This window comes from Elgaria multicarinata, chromosome 9 (genome assembly GCF_023053635.1).
Source record: "Elgaria multicarinata webbii isolate HBS135686 ecotype San Diego chromosome 9, rElgMul1.1.pri, whole genome shotgun sequence".
Taxonomy (NCBI): Eukaryota; Metazoa; Chordata; class Lepidosauria; order Squamata; family Anguidae; genus Elgaria; species Elgaria multicarinata.
This window is the reverse complement of record NC_086179.1, coordinates 24,630,447-24,653,457: the sequence shown is the minus strand read 5'-3', so window position 1 is coordinate 24,653,457 and position 23,011 is coordinate 24,630,447. Positions and strand designations below refer to the sequence as shown.

The 23,011-nt window shown below is 43.8% G+C and overlaps 1 protein-coding gene across 1 annotated transcript in view; it reads left to right on the top strand.

The window, feature by feature from the left end:
* PTN (pleiotrophin) overlaps positions 1-18,913 on the top strand; it is a 116,724-nt gene extending 97,811 nt beyond the window's left edge. The window contains exon 5 of the mRNA XM_063135047.1: positions 18,134-18,913. Within this exon, the coding sequence (XP_062991117.1) occupies positions 18,134-18,186 (53 nt within the window). The 3' untranslated portion in view covers positions 18,187-18,913. The remainder of the gene's footprint in view (positions 1-18,133) is intronic.
* The last annotated feature ends 4,098 nt before the right edge of the window (positions 18,914-23,011 follow it).

Genomic DNA, 23,011 nt, shown 5'->3' with positions numbered 1-23,011 from the left:
CTAGAGGAGCCAGGAACCACACAAGGGGTGCAGAGCTCCTCATTGGGGGTGGGGTGGGGTGAGCGGGGAAATTAGTTTTTCTTAAAAAACACTTACTTTTCAGCGCACGTGCGCTTCCTCTGTTTGTTTTTTAAAACAACAACAACAACATGGTGGGCGCAACATCCTGTTCCTCCAAGGCCGTTGCGCGCCGCGTGTAAACGGGGTGGGGGTGGGGAATCTCACGATAAAAATATCATGAGATCCTCACTCCTTTGTCATGCTAGAGCCACAGGTCTAGCTGAGGCCTTTGATAGATGTTGCTTCAGATGTTCCCAATTTGTATGGTATAAAAATCGGATCTTTTAAACGACTTGTGCTAATATTAATTGATAGGTCACTTTTTCCTAGCATGGCTATTTGCAGAAAGGGTTCACATTTTCCTGTGTATACTTAAAACACCTTTTAAAAATGGTGCAGTATGAAGCAACCCTTATTCTTCCTGGTATATATCCCAGGATATCCGATATAAGTCGAAGGTTGGCGATTGTTCATCAGGCTGTCTTCCATCATGATGATGTAGGTGGCAAGAGGGGGGAGGGATGAAAAACATGGGTAGTTAGGTGTGTCTTGTGAGTCTTTTAAGAAATAATCTGTAATAGAAGTCCCAGCAGAGGACAGCATCCTCCACCAAAGGCATACCTGTGTCAATCCAAGATAAATATGGCAGGTTTTGTTTTCTCTTGTTCTAATTAATTGTGTCTTTTAATGAACTCTGCAGCTGCAGCAGGTGCTGTGTGCATTGAGAAACTGATAGCAGGGAGCATAGGCTGGGAGGGGGGTACTACTGAGCCTAAGACAAGGTATCTCATATCCTTCACAAAAGGTGCACTGCTTGGCTGCTTGTTTACTGGCTCAGAGATGCTGCTGTTACCTGAAAAGCAGCTGAGCTTAATCAAATAGCAGGGGTTTCTTTCTTTTGATTCACTCCGTTTGGATAATGAGATGAAGATTACATGGAAATAGAAGGAGGTGAGAGTCTTCTAAATCAGTGTTTCTCATACGTTTTACCTTCAGGCAAGTCTTTCCATACCCCGTGGCCCAGTTTTATTCATTGTATTCATTTATAATTTTTATAATACTGCTGCACATCTAGACAGATTCTGGAATGGTGAACAATAAAAAGAAAAAAGAAAAAAATACATTATTATTATTATTATTTTGAAAAAAAGTTGGTTTTAAAACAGAGAACCAATAAAAACTGCAGCTGGTCACTCAAGGAAGGTTTCTTGAAATAAAGATGTTTTCAGAAGGTGTCGAAAACAACACAGCGTTGGCACCTGCCTGATCTCCAGAGGCAGGGTGTTTCATAGAAAGTGGGCCATCGCACTGAAGGCTGCCCTCCTGGTGGACTCCAATTGGGCCATAGGTCCATGCAGAGATGGCTGTCATGGGAAATCTTGTTTGTCTTTGGCTCGATGAATGCCCATGGCGCCCCTGACTTGGCACAAGTTCATGAGCTGAGTGGTGGCTCAGTTCCCAAAACTCAGGAACTTTCCCTTTATTAAAAATATATATAGAATCATAGAATCATAGAAGAGTTGGAAGGGGCCTACAAGGCCATCGATTCCAACCACCTGCTTAATGCAGGAATCCACCTTAAAGTATACTTGACAGATAGCTGTCCAGCTGCCTCTTGTATGCCTCTAGGGTGGGAGAGCCCACAACCTCCCTAGGTAATTCGTTTCATTGTCATACTGCTCTAACATGAGTTATTTTTTCCTGCAATTCTGCCCAAATCATGATTCTGCAAAGTTTGGCTTTGAAGGAACCACTCTCCCTCCCAACGTTTCTGCTGATACACCTCTGTTTGTTGCAGAGAATTGTTGGGAGTGGGTGTGATAAATACATCCAACCCTTCTCTGTAGCTGCTGTGAGGAGCTGCTGTGATCTGTGGACAGCTGTCCCATGTGGTGAGCCAATGAACTGTAGGTGCAACCTTCTCAGTGAAGTATCCTTAGGTCCTGGGCTGATTCCATTCATCCAGTCTGGCCACTGGATCCTTCTGGATAGGAAGGAGGAAGGAACATAAAAGGGCTTCCTGTTCCAGTTGAGCCTTACATGCGTGTCAAGGTGTGCTGCCTGAGCTCTGCCATATTCCTGTAGTCTTTTTCGTCATTAAGTCCCAATTTACTTCTCCTTCAATCCTGACTCACTTGTGAGTAAAGCTGTTTTCTTTTGTTCACCAAAGGAAAAGTGTGGTCCCTTTTTCTTTTAGGATCGCCTTGTGTGCATTTGGGACTGGTGGTAAACAGTCATTCTGTTCTGCCTTTCTCTCTCTCTCTCTCTCTCTCTCTCTCTCTCTCTCTGTGCTAACTGCCTTTTAAACAGGCGGCAGAAATACCAAATTATCCCATCACTTCCAAGGAACTCTTTAAGATCAGTTATGAATCCTTATCAGTTATGATAAGGATCATGACAAAGGACATGATAAACTTATCATGATAAACTTATCATGACAAAGGACATGTTAAACTTAGGAGTGGCTTCACAGATAGCTGAGAAAGCATAATAAAAAAATAAGCTAGCAGTATCCATATCAGGGAGTAGAATAATGTCCTTCATAAAAGATTTGATCAATAACAGTTCCTTGGGGTCAACAGTTTCCTTGATTTGTAGAGAGATTTATATATGGACTGAATGACCATAGATTTCTGGCAAAATCACAGTGATGCAGAATCTGGTATCAGTGCCCATTCTGCAAACAACGGGAGAATGACAATTGCTGTTATTATTTTGCAACACGGGGCAGTTCTATACAGATGTGGTGGTCAGGCTGAAAGAAAATAAAACTATTGGAATAGAGTGATTAATTAGGAGGATGTGCTAAGTGCTCCAATATCATATAATTGTTTGCTCTATTTGTTAAATGATGTAAGGGAATCATTTTCGGAAAGTGTTCTGGAAAGCCAGCAAGTGGGGTCTGGAATCCCTCGGGGGTAGACAGTCATTGGCTGGTGGAAATGATACTACCAAGTGAGAAAGTCATCACTGTAGTTTAAATTAAATGAGACCAATTGAAACCCATTTTAAAAGTCCAGAAAGCTCTCTTGGATGCAAAGATGCGTGGGACTCTAATTATATAGTATGTAGATAGAATACTTGTAAATACCAAATACTGGAGGCATACGGTGAGGAGAGGCTATTGCTTCCAAGCCCTGTTTGCATGTTTCCTGGAAGCATCTGGTTGAGTACTGTGGGAAAGCAGGGTGTTTACTATTATTAGGGTTGGAGAAATTGTTCAGTTCATATTTTAATTTTGCACTTTCAAACCAAACATGCAAACCGAAACTCTGTAATCCTTTGAAATTTGCACTTCTCTGAATATTACAATGGAGTTCTCCAGTCTAAAAGTGCTCACAGCAAAGCATACCGTGGGGAAAATAATGTTCAGGATTGCATTCTAATAAGAAAATGGCTTGCAAAAATACATCTATTAGGCATAGAAAAATGCATGGCTTGGGAGAAATGGACATAAGAATGTTTAAGAATTTTCATGTGAATTTTTTTTTAAAAATAAAAATCCCCCAACTTTGGGGCAAATTGAACTTGACCCAAGATATTATCAAAATATGAGTTGAACTGAATGTAAGACTGGGGGTGGAGGTGGAATGAGAAGAGGAGAGAAAGGTTCAGCCATTGCTAGTTGCAAGGTTTTAAAATCACCAGAACCGAGGTGCCTCTTCATGGGTTCTAGTCATGTGAGTAATGAATGCAATGGAGGGCGACAGTGGCAGGCTCCGCCCCTTACCCTCTGTGCATTCACTGATGCCCAAAGGGAGTGCTGGCATGAAGAGCTTTAGGTGCAAAAGGCTGTGTTCATGTTTGTGGGTCTTCTTGCTCACATGGACATAGCCTTCTGTGCATACAGTTGCCTGTGCAGGTGCTCCCTTCAGTGAATTATTATTATTATTTATTTATATAGCACCATCAGTGTACATGGTGCTGTACAGAGTAAAACAATAAATAGCAAGACCCTGCCGCATAGGCTCACATTCTAATAAAATCATAATAAAACAATAAGGAGGGGAAGAGAATGCACCAAACAGGCAGTATAAAAGTCAGAGCAAAATCAAGTTTTAAAAGCTTTAGGAAAAAGAAAAGTTTTTAGCTGAGCTTTAAAATATTATTAATAATATTTTAAATGTGTGAAGAGGGAAGGACAAAGCCTATCATCAGCCCTTCTGCACATCCATTACTGATGTGAAAGGAATACCTGAAGGGGGCTAGGCTTTCATAGGGGTTGAACCCCAATCCAGAGAAAAGTAATCATGCCTAAAGTTATCATCCTGTTCATGCTTACCTGGTCAAAAGCCCCATTGAAATCAACAGAACTTACTTTTCCTTTTATTTATTTGCCAATCCAAAGTTTATTGTACTCGCCAAAGGCCATGACAAATACATCAAAAGAAAGCATCCATACATATGTACGGTAATACAAATAAGTAAAAATTACACAGATAACTTGAAATTTACCATAACTAAAACTCAGCTTTCACTCAGCAGTCTGAATCTCTATGGCAGTTTATGGCAAATTTGTCTAGTTCTCTCTTCCTTGTCTTTTTTTGCTGCCAGTGCAAACAAAGTCACTTCATGTGTCACATAACTGTTGGTTTCACTCAGAAGAAAAAGAGCTGTTTCTGCAACTGTTTTGAGCAGACATGCATTGGATTGTGCTGTGAGACCCATTGGAATTCACGAATATTTGAGAGAACTCTGCAGTTATTCAAATCAAACGCTTTAATTGATTGATTGAAGTTATAACTCATCTTTCTTCCAAGGGACTCAAGACAGTATAGATAGGTGGTTTCCTATTCAGGGAGTGACCAGGTTTTATCTGCTTAGCTTTGGTATGGTTGCTGCATCATGTGCCTTCAGACCATGCTCTGGAAGTTTCCCGTGTGTGAGTGCTGATTCCTGGCTCTCCCTCCCTTCCCTCTAAGGTTGCTTGTGGGCGTCTGATATAGTCTGTCTTGTCCCATGGGATTTGAGAGATTTCCGTAGAAAACGTCGGGAGGGCCAAACATACCCTCTCTTTCATTTCCTTGGTCCTATTTCCACCACTAGGTGTCCCTCTTGCTAATCGTGTTTCCCCCTCGTGGGTTAGGAAAGTTAATGCTGTGGTCTGCAGTGCTGTGTTCTATCGCCAGGTGGTGGTGTTTGCCGTGAAGTGTCTTTCTGTTAGGTAGCATTTCAGCCAACACCAACAGCAAAATCCCAAATATAAAAGAGCCCACATTTAAACACAGATGCCTGTTTTAAAAATAGAACCTTCAAACGTCTGCTCACAAAGGCAGGTAAACAGACTCAGTGAGAGAACCACATATATTAGTCATTTCCAGAGATTGTTAATAGGTGTTTGTAGGCTGCCAGAACCAGAACATTTGCCTTTGACCTATGATGACCCTATCCCAGCTGAATAACCAACGCTATGAAAGAGTTTGTCTAATAGGCTTAAAGAAAGGAAGAGCTGGATTTTTTATGTTCGTATTCTTCTAGAGCAGCCTTCCCCAATCTTGTGGACTACAATTTGGACTACAACCATCAGCACCAGCAAGTATGGCTGATGGTGAGGGATGATGGGAGTTGAAGTCAAACCATCTGGAGAACACCATGCTGGGAAAGCATGCCCTAGGGAATATCAGCAGATGCAACTAAGTAGAACAATTTTCTTCAATGTGTTGGGTCTAGGTCCCATCCAGAAAATGCTTTTGTCCTAACCAACTCTCAGAGTTGCATCCCACTAGGTTCTAGCTAGGGTGAGTTCAGGGATAACCAGGTTTGTCATGCTAATGATGTTCAAGTTCTTCCTAACAAATGTGAAGGAATCCATCCCTTTGGGCCAATGTTTCATCGAGCAGAAAAGCACTACTGACAATGTCTACCTGCTCTACCTCAGAGATGGACATTCCTCCTCCTCCTCTTCCTCCTCTTCCTCCTCCTCCCCCTCGCCCCATACCACCACATGCAGTCAGCTAGTGCAAACAAGAACATTGGACAAGGTTTTTAAAAAACCTGCTTTACTTAAGTCTCACTGATGTGAGAAAGAATCACATCAGTCACCAGACCTATGAAGTTCCTTCTTATAGGTTTCACTGGAGTGGCGTGGGGACCAGCTTTGAGACAGTGGCTCCTCTTTGATAGCCAATTGTGAGTGGGCCTTGTGGCAAAACCTCCTTGGTCCATTGACTCCATCAGAGACACAGCAGCTAGAAACAGGCTTTAACTCAACAGTTTAATAAGGAAGGCTCTCCTAGCTACTGGCTGTCTCCAAACAGAACATAAAACAACTTGGGAACGGCTGATTCATTAGGAGAAAACTCTCCACCTTCACCTACGGCAATGGCATGGACTGATGCTGGCCAGGTAAATCATCTCCCCACAGCTTGTCTCTGACAAACACCCAAGGAGACCCAGTGCCCACAGCTGCTAAATCTTCTCTGGTGTTTCTCCCTGTTACCTTTCCTTGAGGAAATTCCAGCTCCTCCAGCCTTGGGCAGTTAAATTTTTAGAGCTTGCTCTTAAAGAGGCAATGGAGGAAGAGGGGTTGGTCTCTTCTCTCTTCTCTTCCCAGTAAGTTAAGTGGCTCCTACCAGGTATATAGAAGAGCAGAGATTGGCATTTCCCCCTTGAAAAAAAGCAATTCCTCCCTCCAGCCTTACCTTTCTCAATTCTGCTGTTGGGTCTCTGTTCATCTCCCCATCTCTCCTCCATCTCCTTACCACCTATCTCCTTTCCCCCTTTTTAAAAATCCAGTGCCGGCATGCTTCCACCCCCACCCCCTATCATCCTCTTCACCCTGTCGAGCCTGGTGGCTCTGATTTCAGTGGAGCTGTGAATCCATTTCGGCTTTCATTCAGAACCAGCCAGAACTCTAAAGGAACTATCCAAGGTGCTGAACCATAGGAGTGGAACCCTGGCTGTCCAAAGTGCTGAACCCCAGATTCAGCACTGTGGATAGTCCCTTAATGTTCTGGCTGATTCTGATTAAAACCCAGAATGGATTCACAGCTCCATTGAAATCAGGGCCACCAGCTTCCACTGGGTGAAGAGGACGATCAGAGGAAACACATGGATTCACAGCCCCACTGAAATCAGAGTCAGCAGCCTCCACTGTCTTCACTCCCTCCCTCTTCCAGGTGAATCCAATCACACCTATTAACATGAGCCTGGGGCATGTGCTGGCTGGCTCTCCTATCCATTTTTGCTGCTCCCACTTGCAGCTACCCTGGGCAATCTTAATGAGTCCAGTGTTTGGAAGGGCTCAGGGCACTCTGGCAACACAGTGATGGTGCCCGATAAGAGATGACGAGCTCCACCAATCCATCACAACAATGAATTGACTTGAGGCTTGGGTTGATCCCCTTGCTTTGGCTGTGTGATAAAACAACTGTTTTTAGAAGGTTCCAAACCATCCAACGATGCTTTGAGCAAATACCAGGGAGCATTACCTCCCATCTCTCTTCCTTGTGTGCTGTTGGATAAAACTCAAACCAGAAACAGATGGCCATTTTCAGAGTGTGTCCCATGCCGGCCTGTGACATCCACCTGGCTCATCCACCTGCAGACAGAACGTTCTAAGGGTCCATTGCCAGAACAGGCTGCCTTCCATTGGCAGTCAACTGCGGGAAAACTCCATGATCCTGTCTGAATGGATCACTTGCCTGGTTTACAGCTTGCAACGGTTGAAATAGTGCAACCACCCTGTGGGCAGAAGTGGCTTGTGCCATGGTCGGTTCATCTGGCTGTCATTTTATAAATCTAGAGCTTTGGCTATAGAACTTGGACCATCAGGTGGCAGTGAAATGGAATGAATACATCAATTAAATGTGGTCCCAAACAATTTTTTCTTCCATTTTTTTTCAAAATAGTGCTGCGGGCTTTAATAGTTTGAGTTGGTAGACGAGGTTCAGGAAACCTGTAGTCATAGACTGAAATTTGTCCTCGGGTTAATTAGTAGGTCTGTGGTTGGAGGGTACATTGCCTTGGTGACTGCACAGATGTGCTGGTTCCATGCGCTGATGGCCAACTTTCTCCACTAAAGGGAAAGGACTTCGGACCAACTCCACTTACCCTACTTCATAGATGCCCCTTGCAAAATTAGATCCATTTGGGCTGCAGCATACCTGGGAGCTCAAAGGGAGTAAACTTCATTGAACATGATGGGACTTCTGAAAAGACATGCGGAGTGTTGCATTGGAAGCATGGCTTTTCCTTCCAGTTCCTATCTCCATAATATAAATACATTTAGCAATGCACAAATCTGCCAAGTTCAATTCTGCTACGTTTCTCATTTCTTCTACATTGTGTTCATTTCATCCCATTTCTACATCGGTTTGTGAATTTGCTTTTTAAAAGTCCTCATGAAACTTTGTATGTATCCATGTGCATTTATCTCAATGTATGCCTTTTTGTACACATGTTTCTAAATATATGTGTGTGTTTGCAAGCAATTCCCCCTACTTCTGGAAATTTTGAATTTCAGACACTCAAAGCACCTGAGAGGCTCTGGAGGGTGGTGGAGAAGCCCCACGTGTGAAATCAACACGGACTGGGAAGAGATAGATTTCCTCATCCCTATTTTAAGGACTTCTCTCTCTCTCTCTCACACACACACACACACACAAAGAGAGAGAGAGAGAGAGAACACTATTTTGTCCTAGTTCTATGCAAACCTGGAAGAACATGAGACATGGCTGAACTCCAAAACCTGATTTCAATTGTATCCCTTTGAGCTCCTACAGCAAGCATGGTGAAGCTGTAGCCTGCATCTTCTCCAGGCCCAGCCCATTCTCTCCCAGCAAGGAAAGTTCTTCTCTCTCATCAAGAGGAGATCAGAGATCAGAGTCTTCCCTGCTGAGTGCTGAGAAAGGGAGCCTTTTTCAGTGCTCTACAGGGAAAAGGTCTTATCTTCAATTAAGGGTGTATGGATTTTGTTAAATCCATCCTGTCTGTGTCTCATGAATTGTCAGACATCTTTCATTCTCTTGACTGCTCATTGACAGAAACAGTTTCTTTTGGTTGGTTGAAAATCTGCACTTGGATGAATGTGCTCTTGTGCAAATGTGCATTAGCATAAATTTGCATTTGTACAGATGCACATCTGTGCAATCCTCCCCACAATATTTTTTTTAAAAAAATGGTATGCAAGTCTCCAGAATCCACATGACTTGTCAAAAGCCACTCTCCTACAGAATCTGCAGGTTGGATTCATGGCAGTCCAATCCAATTTGAATCTGTTGTGGATTTGTCCATCATCTCAATCTCCAATCAACTGCTGAGGGGAGGTTACAACAGCTGGGATTATTTCGCTTTTTGGGGGAAAGGAGGTTAAGAGGAGACATGATACAGGTGTACAAAATTATGCATGGTGTGGAGAATGTGGACAGGGAGACATCTTTTTCTCCCTCTTTAGAACCCAGTGGGGTCATCTCATGAAGCTGATTGGTGGGAGATTCAGAACAAATAAAAGGAAGTACTTCTTCATACAGCACATAGTTAAACTATGGAATTTGCTACCAAGATACAGTGATGGCCACCAATTTGGATGGCTTTCAAAGGGGGTTGGATAAATTCCTGGAGGAGAAGGATAACCATAACCCTGACGGTTATGTGCTACCTCCAGTATTCAAGGCAGTAAGCCTGTGTGCACCAGTTGCTGGGGAACATGGGTGGGAGGGTGCTATTGCACCATATCTTTCTTTGTTGGTCCCTCATCAACAGTTGGTTGGCCACTGTGTGAACAGAGTGGTGGACTAGATGGACCCTCGGTCTGATCCAGCAGGGCTCTTCTTATGTTCTTATGAGATATAACTGTTACGATGCTGAGGAGAGAGGTTTGAGACTGGGGAGGATGTTGCTGAGTGAACTTTGTTAGGGTCCTAGCTTAGTGGCAGAGCACCTGCTTTGCATGCTGAAGGTCCCAGGTTCAATTGCCAGCATCTCAGGTATGGCAAGGACAGAATTCTGCCAGAAACCCCACAGAGTCTTTGCCACTGCATGGCAGGAGCCCAATTTTCCTTCTTTCCTAAGCTTTTGGTGGCAGCAGCAACAACTGTGTTGACAGCCTAGCTACCATTTTGCACTGAATTAGGGATGGGTGAGCCCCCCAATGTCCAGACTCAGTGTGTGTGGGGGGGTGCCATGGGGAAATTTGTGCTGCTTGGGGCTCACCAGATTTCCCTGAAGCCCTGGTACACGCTCCTGATTTTGTGTCTACATTTCCCTGGCTTAAAAAAGGGCAAGATAAGATATCAACAGCCACAAAGGCAAGATACAAGATTTATGGCTGTATTTTATGCCTTTAGCAGCTGTAAAGCACAAATTGTGGCTGTAAAACTGCCCCATGTGTAAACTGGAGGTCACACAGGTAAGGGCAGCCATTCAGCTGTGGGCTCCACAGGTCAGATCCTTGGGAATTCAACCTCACTGGAGTCCACAGGGGATGCTTCCAGCTTACCCAGGACTAGGCTAGCACCATTCTAGAAAATATTGTGGAGTGGGGGGCGGGAATGACAGTCACCACCAAAATGGTGGAACATTCTGCAAAGCAGCCTTTTTTGTCTAGGGTGTGGGTGTGGGTGGGGTGGGGTGGGGTGGGGTGAGGGAAATAAAAATAAAAATTTCAGAAATATTCTCAGAAAAACATCTTCTGATAAATTTCAAGCCAGCTCTAGTTTGGGCATTCAGCAGTGCCCATCAGCAGAGAGTGCCTGAAGCTATAAGCATGTCACATAAAGTTTAAGAGGCAGGTCTCTCACCTGTGGAATAATAAAAGCAGAGCTACATCACAGGCTTAAAACGCCGATATAATCTGTAGGTTGATGCAGCAGCATGACCAATAAATAAATAAATATCATACTGCCCTTGTATGAAGAGAAAAGGAGGGGGACAGCCTCTCAGGGATTTCAGCAAATCATTAACAATTTATTTCAAAGAACCCCCCTTTTTTAATCTTGGGAAATAGGTATTTACACTCATTCTATTGTGTTGCTGGCATGGTTGTCTGCTACACCAAAATCTATTTATTTGTTCTAAAGATTCCTATACTACCCTTCTGCAAAGTTGCTTTATATTAAAATAAGATAAATACATTGCTAAAATATAATAGACAATAGCATGTTTCTTTGTTTTAATTATCTGTATCTATATACTGCTCCATATCTAGATTCTGGAGCTATGAACATTTATTTATTTATTTCCAAGAATCATAGGATCATAGAATAGTAGAATTGGAAGGGGCCTATAAGGCCATCGAGTCTAACCTCCTGCTCAATGCAGGAATCCACCCTAAAGCATACCTTCGCTTGGCACCTACATTATATGCCTTTAGACGCCAGGTGAAGACCTTTTTATTCTCCCAGCATTTTAACAGTCTATAAATAAATTTTAACTGGTGTTTTAAATTTATAATTTTGCATTGCTGCTGTTTTTATCTGGTTGAGCTTTTATATTGTATTTTATATTATGGTTTTATACTGTTGTTTTATACTTTGAATGTTTTTAATTTTTGTGAACCGCCCAGAGAGCTCCGGCTATTGGGCGGTATAGAAATGCAATAATAAATAAATAAATAAATAAATAATACCTGGCAGATGGTTGTCCAGCTGCCTCTTGAATGCCTCTAGTGTGGATGAGACCACAACACTAGGGATGTGCTCCGCTCCGCTTAGAATCGGAGAATCAGAAGCGAATTGGCCTGCTCCGCCTTGCCCAGAGCGGAGCGGACTATAGGCAGAGTGGGGCGGAGCGAAGCGGCCCGATCCGCAAATTGCAGATCTGGAAGAGAAGCGGATCGGGGGGGGGGGCGTGCACACCCCTACACAACACCCTAGGTAAAAAAAGGAATAAATACAATAATTCTAATAAAAGACCTAGTTGAAATTAAAAGAATATGCAATAAAACATTAAAAACCCATATAAAATGTGTTGTGTCCACCACAAAAACCATCAGCATGATGCTGGTGGCGGTGGCAGAAGCAGCAAGGAAGCAGGCAGGCAGGCTGGCAGCAGCCAACAGCCAACTTGCTCTCCTTCCCAGGCAATAGGCCTCCTCCTGCAGGTGATAGAGCATGTCCTGGACCCCAACAGTTCTCACTACTGTTACAAACCGTAAAGCAGTAGTGTAGATTCTTGCATATATAGTCTGTATGGAGTATAAGCAGAAATTCTGAATGCTAAGCCAGTTATTCTGAATCGTTAATGGGAGATCACAAAATCTGGTTCTGCAGCCCATGGTGGGGGGAGCTGGAAATTCCTTTACAGGGCATTCAGTTCTTTAACAGTTGCATTAGCCTGTCAGAGTCATGATTCAGCGTAATCTGGATGATTTGCACCATTTTTTAAGGATGCTACACAAAATGCATGTGTTAGAGTTAAAACTCTGCCAGTCCCTCCTCCTACTGAGAAAAAATAAACAGAGTCATGTATTTTAGTTTGACTTCCATGAAATGGTAGCTATTCTGTTCTATTGCCCTTTCGTGGCTTTAAAATTGTGGGCTTCTTGCTGCAATCCTTGGGTACCATCTCTTCAGCATAATTGCTTCCCCCTGCGACTTTTGTAGTAAAGGTTTGTATACATCAAGTAAAGGTGAAGATTTAGAAAAGGTTACCAACAGCAATTCAGTATTGTGTAGCATTTGCTGCTGAATGACTAAGAAGCTAGGGTGACCATATGAAAAGGAGGACAGGGATCCTATATCTTTAACAGTAAAGTGGAAAAGGGAATTTCAGCAGGTGTCATTAGTATATATGGGATTCCTGGTGAAATCCCTCTGCATCACAATAGTTAAAGCTACACTAGCTATAGGAGAGTGGCCAGATACAAAAGAGGGCAGGGCTTCTGCAGCTTTAACTCTTGTGATGAAGAGGAAATTTCACCCTCTTCAATTGGCACCTGTTGAAATTCCCTTTTCTACATTACTATTAAAGATACAGGAGCCCTGTCCTCTTTTTCATATGGTCACCCTATAAGAAGCAATGCTGAGCGGTCACACCTGGACCCATCTCAAGCAACGGGGTGTCTTTCTAATTCAACGTTTTGTTAGGATTGAAAAATAAGTTCCACTAGATCCAAGACATTGCTTCTTTAACCACTTTATGAATTGATTCCCACCCTGGAATTTGATTGTCTATAACTAAAAGTGCTTTTATGGCACACATATAAGCACTCATGTAACTTTTGTGGATTTCCCCAAGGCATCGTGGGACCTCCGGTTTTACAAGTGTGATGAAGGGCTTCTAAATTAACTATTCATTCAAGATGATATCTGACAGGCAAAGGGGGGTGGGGTGGAACAGTTCAATGGAACTGGAAGAGTTGCTATGCCTTTAGCAACTGTATGACAAGCAGAAATTCAGCAGGCAAAGCTTTCCAAATCATGCTGATGTAATGATGGGGAAAGTCTCATTTGTAGAATTTCTGCTTGCCCCATGGCTGGTGAATTCACAGAAGGCCTAGTAGAACAAGGATGATAATCTTAAGAATGTAAGAAACACCATTCTAGATTAGACCAAGGCTCCATCTAGTCCGACATTCTGTTCACACAGTGGCCAACCAGCTGCCTGTGGGAAGCTCACAAGCAGGTCCTGAGTGCAATATCACCCTCCTGCCCAAGTTCCCCAGCATCTGATGTGTATAGGTATAGTGCCTCTGATACTGGAGGTACATGTAGCCATCAGCACTAGTAGCCATTGATAGCCTTCTCCTCCATAGATTTATTCAATCCCCTTTTAAAGCCATCCAAATTTATGCCATTTATGCAGGGTTGATCCAGATAGCAGGGAAAGGTCAAAACATGGTCAATCAGTCAGATGTGTTACACAGTTCAGAGACAGAGTCAAAAAAAGAGTTCAAATGTCAATAACATGGAACATCAATCACAGCGCAAGGTCCAGGGAGCATGGTACATGGCAGAAGAGCTGGAAAAATGGTGTTCTTCTAACACTGGCTAGGTCTACAGTGAAGGCTTTTTAACCCCTAAGATGGCTAAGCCCCACCCAGAGCTGAGCTGCAGTAATCAGAGCTCCTGTTCAGAGCGCTGCTCATAAGCAGTAATTTCTCCTGATGAGTCCTTCTCTGCAAGTGATCACTCCTTCTCACAGGGGCCTACTTGTCTGTCCCTTGAGGCAGTGATACTCCTGGGGGCCAGGGGGTTGTTCAGCCACAGTCCCAGAGGATGAGAGCCCTTCTCCTGATAGGGATGGACTTGCAACCATCACCCCTGAGGGCCCAGACTCCTACTGGTCTGGTGGCGGTCCTTGATGTGGGGTGCTCTGGGTCTCCAGCTCCTCTTCTGAGAAGGACTCCTCTAATGAGAGATGACAGGCCTGAACAGGCAGTGTTTTGACTCACATGATCACATGATCACATATGAACAAGGAGCAGCCCTATTCAAGGACTCTTAGCAGACAGCAGCAGTAGGACATGAGCCCACTTGAGAGATCACTGTAAACATCAAAGGAAGATTTAGGAATTGAAGTAAAATGCTTGCTAAAAAATGAACAGTTCCAATTTCATGGGCTGAACTCAAGGTCTTGAATCTGGTATGCTAAGACAGATCAGCCCCAGGTAGTTTAGATTTCATGTTTCTGTTAGGAATATGAAAAAAAATGATGGTTTATCAGGTGCAGAATGTCTAATAGCCATTCCTCAGTCATCTTCCACTTCGCCCTTCTCAAGGATTCAACCCTCCTCCCTCTGAGTAGGGCCCTTTCTACACCTAAGAATTATCCCAGGAAAATGGAGGGATCATCCCTGCCTGATCTTGGGATCCCCTGTGTGTCATTTGGATGCACAGGGACGATCCCGGGACAATCCCAGAGAAAAGGCAGGTGTAGACATGCCCTAGTTGCGTTTATATGTGTGGAAACAACATGATTATAGCCCAATCTATACATACCATGGATGATGTGGGAGCTGCTTCCCCATAGTAATATTTCACACTGCTGTAGTATTTATATGACCCCCAGAATGAGTGCCGGGTCCAGGTCTGGGGGGAACAGGCAAAGTGTTCTCTGGTGGCACCCCTCCTCTGTCAGTGCACAACCAATTGCATATTGTCCCCATGTGACTAAAGCATGGAAATGACACCCACGCTCATGGTTTTTAAAAACTGCACATCTTCTAAGATACATATTTTATGAATGTGATTGGAAGCTTGGGAATAGGTGAGTGTTGCCTGAAAAATCCACTCAAGGGTGCAGCCGGGGCACGTTCTGAGGTTTACAATCTAAAATGAAATTCTTGTATGCCTCGATTTTATCTTTAAACCAGACTTAAATTGAATAGCCATTCAAATCGAGTGCACCTTCAAATAGAGGACCGTCCTCTGGAAAATGGGACACATGGTCACCCAGAGATGGCCCAAGTCAGGCCTGTCCCTCTGCAATATTATTTCCCATATCTGTTGTCTACTTATCTGTCAACAGCCATCATCTGCTCTCTCTCCCCGCCCCCCACCTCCATTAAAGAGTCTCTTTCCTTAGCAGAAAGGGTAAACACTGACAGCATCTCAGGAGGGGGAGAAGGGCAGGAAAAGGTCTTAAAAGCTGCCTCACCCCCTCCGGGGTCATTTCAGCTCTCAGAGAAACCTGAAGATTCCACAATAAACAAGGGGAGAAAGGTGGGAGGTGTCTCAGTGTGTGTGTTTGTGTGTTTGTGTTTGTGTTTGTGTGTGTGTGTGTGTGTGTGTGTGTGTGTGTGTGTGTGTGTTTATAGATGTATGTCTAAAAACCTTTCTCTTGCTTTCCACTGAGCCGTGACCTGCTTTCTTCAGGAGCTGCCTGCTATTTTCAGGGTGGTTTCTCTTTCTCCCCCCCCCCCCACCTTAAGCTAGTGCGTGAAACAATCATTTGCATGCCAAGTAGAACTGACTGTAAAGATAGGAAAGGCTCTGGCTGAACCACAGGCATCTCCCCCACCCCCACCCCAACCATGGTTTCTTTAAAGCTCCTTTGATATCTTTTTTGATTTGATTTTGATTTTAAGAAGTAAAATGCACCACATTATTGCCATCAATGGGGAGGGGTTAAATCATTAGGAGGTGGTAAATTGAGATGTCTTGTTTTCAGTAGTAGGGTGACCAACTGTCAGGATTTCCCTGGATTTCCCCAGGCTTTTGTTCTATTTGGGTGTCAGGGGGGATTTTCTGCAATTTTCTATAATGTCCAGAAATGACATACATTCCCCTTTAAGGCTGCCATTTGTGTGGTGATAGGGAATGACACACTTTCTGGAGGCATGCCATTCCCCTCCACTGCTCCAATCTGGACCTTAAAAGGGAAAGCATGTCACTATAGAAAAGGCCCTGATTGGAGCAGAGAGGGGAATGTATAATATGCTTTCCCCTCCTCCGCTCCAATCAGGGTCTTTAAGGCTCCAACTGGAGTGGAGAAGGGAATGCGCATTTTCTGGGGCCTCCAAAAAACATGTCTGGCAGCCACCATTAATGTAGCGGTGGGGAGGGAGGGAATGACACACCTTTTAGAGGCCCTGGAAAGTGCGCTTTCCCACCCCTCCCCCTCCACTGGGTGTCCTTTTTTCTTAGTTTCCCAAATATGGCCACCCTACAGTATGGACTCCACATAGGTGGGTAGGTGGCTTAGAAAAGATGTCCTGAGTGGGCCCAAATCCATCCTTGTCATAATCACCACTGGTGGTTTGTGGTCCTTCTACTTGTGAACACAGAACACACCACTGCCTTGAATAAGAGGGTGATATGAGCAAAGGCAGCAGCTGCTCCCTCTTCTTGCACCCTGCCGCTGGTGGCTTCTTTGCTTGTTTGGAGAGGGCAAGTGAGCTGGCAATAAGAAGCTGCAGCAGGGCCAGGAATTTCAGGGATTCTGCAGGGCCACACTCTCACCCTGTTAGAGTGTGGCCCTGGGTAGTTGCCGGGCCATTCCAACCTCTGAAACTAAACCTGCTCTTTTGGTCCCAGTAATTCCTAAATTTTTCACCATGGGAAAATAAATTAACTAGATAACTGAAGGTCCCTATGAGCCCCAAACACCCACATATGAAGGAGGCTACCTGCTAAGTGTCTGTATGGCTCATGACTCTGGCTTCCCCAGGTCTCATCTGCATCTTTGGACAGCTGGTAAAATCTTTTTCAAATCAGATGAAATCTTTCAACCAATCCTCATTAGGAGGTACAGAAGAATTACTTCCCCTCATAGGAGTCTGCCTGTTGGATCTCTGCCTTCCTCCAATCAGGGGACATGTTAAGAACAGTGACCCATGCAGAAACATAGGGATCAGGGTGAAATGCCACCCCCCCTTCAGCATTTTATTGCTTTATCAGCAGCACACAAAAGTGGAGAACCATTTCAGTGATTGATGGGGTGGGCGAAACTTGCCAGGAAATGTTTCACCAGACCTCTTTCAAAACTCCATCAGGAGGGGAGATGCCATTTTAGATATCTCAGAATGCCCCAATTGTTGTGGTGACTGCACTTTCCCCCTAACATGCCCTTTGGAAGGAGATATTGATCCTGTTGACACAACACACTAAACCATGAAGGTTAAGCATGTTGAATTAAACATTATAGTTTAGCCTGTTGTGTGGAACACAATTTAGCATGCCATGTGAACCATTCCTAACCATGGTGGCTACATGATCATGTTTTAAACACACTCACTAACCACTTGTTGCAAAAGGGTTAGCAGCCTAACCAAGGCTTAGTGTGTTGTCTGAATCTACAATGGCAGCCACTAACCCAATGTGAGTTTTGAACAACTCCACTAAAAAAACTTCTTATTCTTTCACTAGACTGTACTTCTGATCAGTGTTGGCTCTGGGGGTGGGGTGGGGGTCTTGGGCACCCTCAGTCCATCCATCCCTAACTTGGAAGAAACAGGGCATCCAAATGATTATGATTATGTTTCTTTCATTCCTATACTGCTCCATAGCTGAAGCTCTCTAGCTGGTTAGACTACACATGATGTTCTTTGATATTCTGTGCAAAGTAGAAATGGTGTAGCCCTGTTAGGGTGGTGGGCAGTCGACTGGTTTTGGGGCCCTGCTTGCCCCCCTCTGGAGCTGGCCCTGTATCCCTTGCAGTTCTGACACTGTCATTGTTATTTTTCTGTACACAGAACCCAAGAAAAAGAAAAAAGAAGGCAAGAAACAGGAGAAGACGCTGGAATAGGGATGCTGTTCTGGGCTGCACAGGACAGGAATCGGACTTCCTCGAATGTAATCTGTTAACACGTTTCATTGACACCTAGGCATTTTATCCAGAAGTTATTTATAGCTTAATTGTACAATAGGAAGAAATAAACATACAAATTCATCCACTTTCTTCTTCTTTTTTATTTTTTTACTCTAGTACAGCCTCTCCCAACCTGGGGTCTTCTGGATGTCTTAGATTATAGCTACCATCAGTATAACCAGCATGCTGGCTGGGACAATAGGAGTTGTAGTCCAAAGCCCCTGGAGAGCACCAGTTTGGGGGAGGCTGCTTAGCATTTTAAATGTATACTCCTTAACAGCATTTGTAGAAGTCTTCAATAAAAGGCAGTAATGTCATTTAGTACATGAGCGCTATTGTATATTGGAAAGCATAGATCCATTCCGAATTCCCCTTTACCTCTCTGAGTCCAATGTTTTTAGGCCTGGCTCTGCATGCTAAGGGCAGGGTTTGTAACCTACACGGAACTCCCAAGATGTATTCTATGAAGGTTCTATAATGTCCTAATGGTCCGTTCATATGCTGTGCAGAGGGGCCACTTTGTGGGTCAAACAGACCGAACTCCCCCACCCCCTTTTTATGTTTTATAATAGCAAGAGTAGGTCTCCATCCCCTGACTGTACCTGCACTGAAATCACTAACTTGGTTGTAATTTACAACTTTTAATAAAACAATTTAAGGCTCTAGTCCATAATGCTTTGTATGTGCTTCCTGACCTGAACACATTTCCCTTAACTTGTGGTAAACGTGAAAGTATGTTTGTTCCAGAGGTTTCTTGTTCTGCCTCCAATTTTTTTTCATTTTTTTCATTTATTTATTTATATCCTGCCTTTTTTTCCTCCAAGGAACCTGAGGTGGTGTACATAATCCTCCTCTCCATTTTATCCTTACAACAACCACCCTGTGAGGTAGGTTGGGCTGAGAGTCTGTGACTGGCCCAAAGTCACCCAGTGAGCTTCCATGGCCGAGTGGGGACTAGAACCAAAATCTACTGACTCCCAGTCCAGCACTCTAGCCACTACACCACACTGGCTCTCCAACTATGAAACTAAAGCTGTAGTGCCAATCCCACCCCTAAGCCCCTCTTTAGCAAAAGAAGACCAGAGAGAAGAAAGAACATTTAAATAGTCAAGGTGAAATAGGACCAGACAATGGACAAGGATTTTTGCCGAAGGGGCAGACAGGAAGATGGTATTTTTGTGAAGTCATAAAGGAAGAAACAACATCACTTGGTGATGGACTAAATATGGGCAAAGAAGGAGAGAAATAAAGGACATCAAAGACAAACCCACCTGGAAAAAGGCAAACCTAGATACCCTGTAATAAAATCTGGTCGTGGGGCCAAATGTTCACAGAATGTACCATTTTTAGTTGAATTGGATCAAAGAAAAACATCATGTGTAGCCTAACCAGCTAGAGAGCTTCAGCTATGGGGCAGTATAGGAATGAAAGAAACATAATCATTCAACTGAAAAACGACATTATAAACAAATGGAGTGATGTGCAGGTGCTCCAGGGAAGCATGAGCTGGGAGGGCAGACCTCTCTTTGCCTCTGGAAAAAGGCCCGGTCTACTGCGAGTGAGGAGGGAGGGCGCCTCTCCACCAGGCTGCCTGGAAGCGGGGGGGGGGGGGGAACTCACATCCAAGATCACGGAAGCGCCTTTCTTCTGCTCCGGGGCAAAAGCGGTGGTGGCCGCTGTGTCATCCTCCCGCTGCAGCAGCTCCTGGTCAGGCAGGATGCTGTTGTCACTCATTTTTTTCAGTTAAAGAACAGAACACACACACACACACACACACACACACGGCTTGAGTGGACTTAAAATAATATTTGAAGGAACAATTCAAAGAAAAGTGGGTGAAACGAATGAAAAACAGGTCCCTCTCAGTCATCTCTCTGCAACCCAACAGAAGATCTCATAGATCTCTCCTCTCTCTCTCTCTCTCTCTCTCTCTCTCTCTCTCTCTCTCTCTCTCTCTCTCTCTCTCTCTCTCTCTCCTAAATAAATTCAATAACATTATCTTATTTTACAACATACACACTATCTCACTTTCCTCTCTTTCTCTGACTGAATGCCACAAGACCAAGCACCGCAATGAGTGCACAGAACGAAAGACTGCGAGAAAAATGATTGGCAATCCCTCCCCCACACACTGTGATTAGAGGAGAACAGAACACAGTCACAGACAGGCAATTCCTAATTGGTTAGCCACAGATGTCAATATCAATTATCAAAATTACCCCCCCGATCACCCCATATTCTTTATTGGGAGGTTTTCAATTAGACACCACACACACACACACACACATACACACTGGTTGAATAATTACGGAGATGTTAGAAGCACCAATTGGCCGCGTCTCTGCTCGGAAATTATTCAATGGGTTTAGAAGCGGCCAATTTCTGCTCTGGAAGATTGAATGCTCTGTGGACATTTGCGGTTATCTGATCTTTCTGGAGTGGAGAGCACACCCCTAATGGCTAGCCACTGGTGAACATATCCTTCATGAATTTGCCTAGTCCCTTTTAAAGTGATCGAATCCGGTGAGCAATCAGCATATTCAATTAGTGTAGGTATTACTATTTTTTGTATCAAAATTAAAGTTAGAGGCACAGAAATTGGATTAAAAACTGACATTTTAAAATCCCAAAATGAAATTCTGGATCTCAAGTATATAAATAAGTAAATACAGATAGATAGATAGATAGATAGATAGATAGATAGATAGATAGATAGTGTTTGACCATCTCATGTGCCCTTCATGCTGAAATGAATTGGAATTATTCATAGTGGATTTTGTCCAATTAATTCTTGAGATAATCCTATGGGCCAGAGAAGAGAATCCTCTTGATTCACACTCACACATTTGTCCCCGGGGTGGGTGGGAGTGGGGACAACTAAAATAGCCATTGGAGAGATTACATTTCCACATTGTTCCAGATATTGCTGTTTATCATCTGTTTTAAGGTACATCATTTGAGAAACTATTAGGGCTGACATTGAATGTAGATTAGATTGCGGGGAGGGTGTGTACAGGGAGGATAGGTAAGGCATCTATATATCTTTAGATGAAGCAGAATAAATTATAATGTGTGAACCACCCAGAGAGCTCCGGCTATTGGGCGGTATAGAATAAATAAATAAATAAATAAATAAATAAATAATAATAAATAATTAATAAATAAATAAATAATAAATGTATGATGCCTGAAACCTGAGAAGACTGAGGGAAGACATGATAGCACTCCAAGTACTTGAAAGGGTGTCACACAGAGGAGTTCCAGGATCTCTTCTCGATCATCCCAGAGTGCAGGACACTGAATAAAGGGCTCAAGTTACAGGAAGCCAGATTCTGGCTGGACATCAGGAAAAACTTTCTGACTGTTAGAGCAGTACGACAATGGAACTAATGATGTAGGGAGGTCATGGGCTCTCCCACACTAGAGGCATTCATCTGTCATGTACACTTTAAGGTGGATTCCTGCATTGAGCATGGGGTTAGACTCGATAGCCTTATAAGCCCCTTTCAATTCTACTATTCTATGATTTGATTATCTGTTTAGCCACCTGCCCAAAACAGCTGTTGTTGGGGTTAGTTATTAAGCAGCATTCATATTTGAATGCAGTTCTCTATGCAAAACAAATTTCAGTGTCTAAAAACCTTGTTGGGTTTGGCCAGAAGCCCATCTAGTCAAGCACCCTGTCTGCAGGAGTGATCAGCTACCCCATGACTGTTCAGTTAGGGACAGCCAACTTGGTGTGGCATTCCATGGTTTCTAGGTTTAAATGGTAAAAGCTGCCAGAACTGCTCTGCCCTGTATCAACTGATGTAAAGCCTCTCCGATTTCTTCTATTGAAATATTGATGACAGCTGACATTTCTAAACAAAACAACAGTTTGACATAAGACACCAGCCTTGCATGAAAGGATGTAAGTATATTGGTTTTCCAGCTATGCCCGAGGTTTCTTGGAAAGGTTTCTGTAAACACCTTAGAGTGTCTCAAGAGGGCACTATTGAAAAGAGGGCTCCCTCCTGTTAAATCTTGAATAAATGTTCTCAGAAAAGGTATCTTGGTCCTTGAAAATCTTCCTGAAGATACCCACAAAGATGGGTAAGAATGCGTAAAAATTAGGGATGTGCTCCGCTCCGATTAGGAGCGTAGAAGCAGTAGCGGATTGGCCTGCTCCGCCTTACCCAGAGGCGGAGTAGGAGCGGACCGTGGACCCCCTAGAAGCAAGGCGAAGAGAAGCGACCATTTTTTGGAGCTCCGAGTTCAGGCGGAGCGCTCCGGTCGCCATCTTGAAAACATTTCACCATAGGATTGCATTGCGGCAAATAATCGCGCATAACTACGTTGTTTTTGAAGCTATCGCTCTGGAAATTCTTGTGCTCAGAGAGTCGTGGATGGGGGTCATTTTGAGACCACTCTCACCTCTCTGCGTTGTCCGTGTCGCGTGCTATATTTTTTTGAAAATCGGGTCAACCGCGCGGCTCAAACTGCGTTTCGGCTTTTCGCCCATAGGATTGCATTGAGGGAAAGAATCGGGGATAACTGGGGGGGGGGGTTTAAGATATCGTTCTGAAAATTCTTGTGCACAGAGAGTCGTGGATGGGGGTCATTTTGAGACTACTCTCAACTTTCTGCGTGCTGTGGTTCACGTGCAATGTTTTTGTGAAAATCGGGTCAACCGCACGGCTCAAACTGCGTTTTCGGCTTTTCGCCCATAGGATTGCATTGAGGGAAAGAATCGGGGATAACTGGGGGGGTTTAAGCTATCATT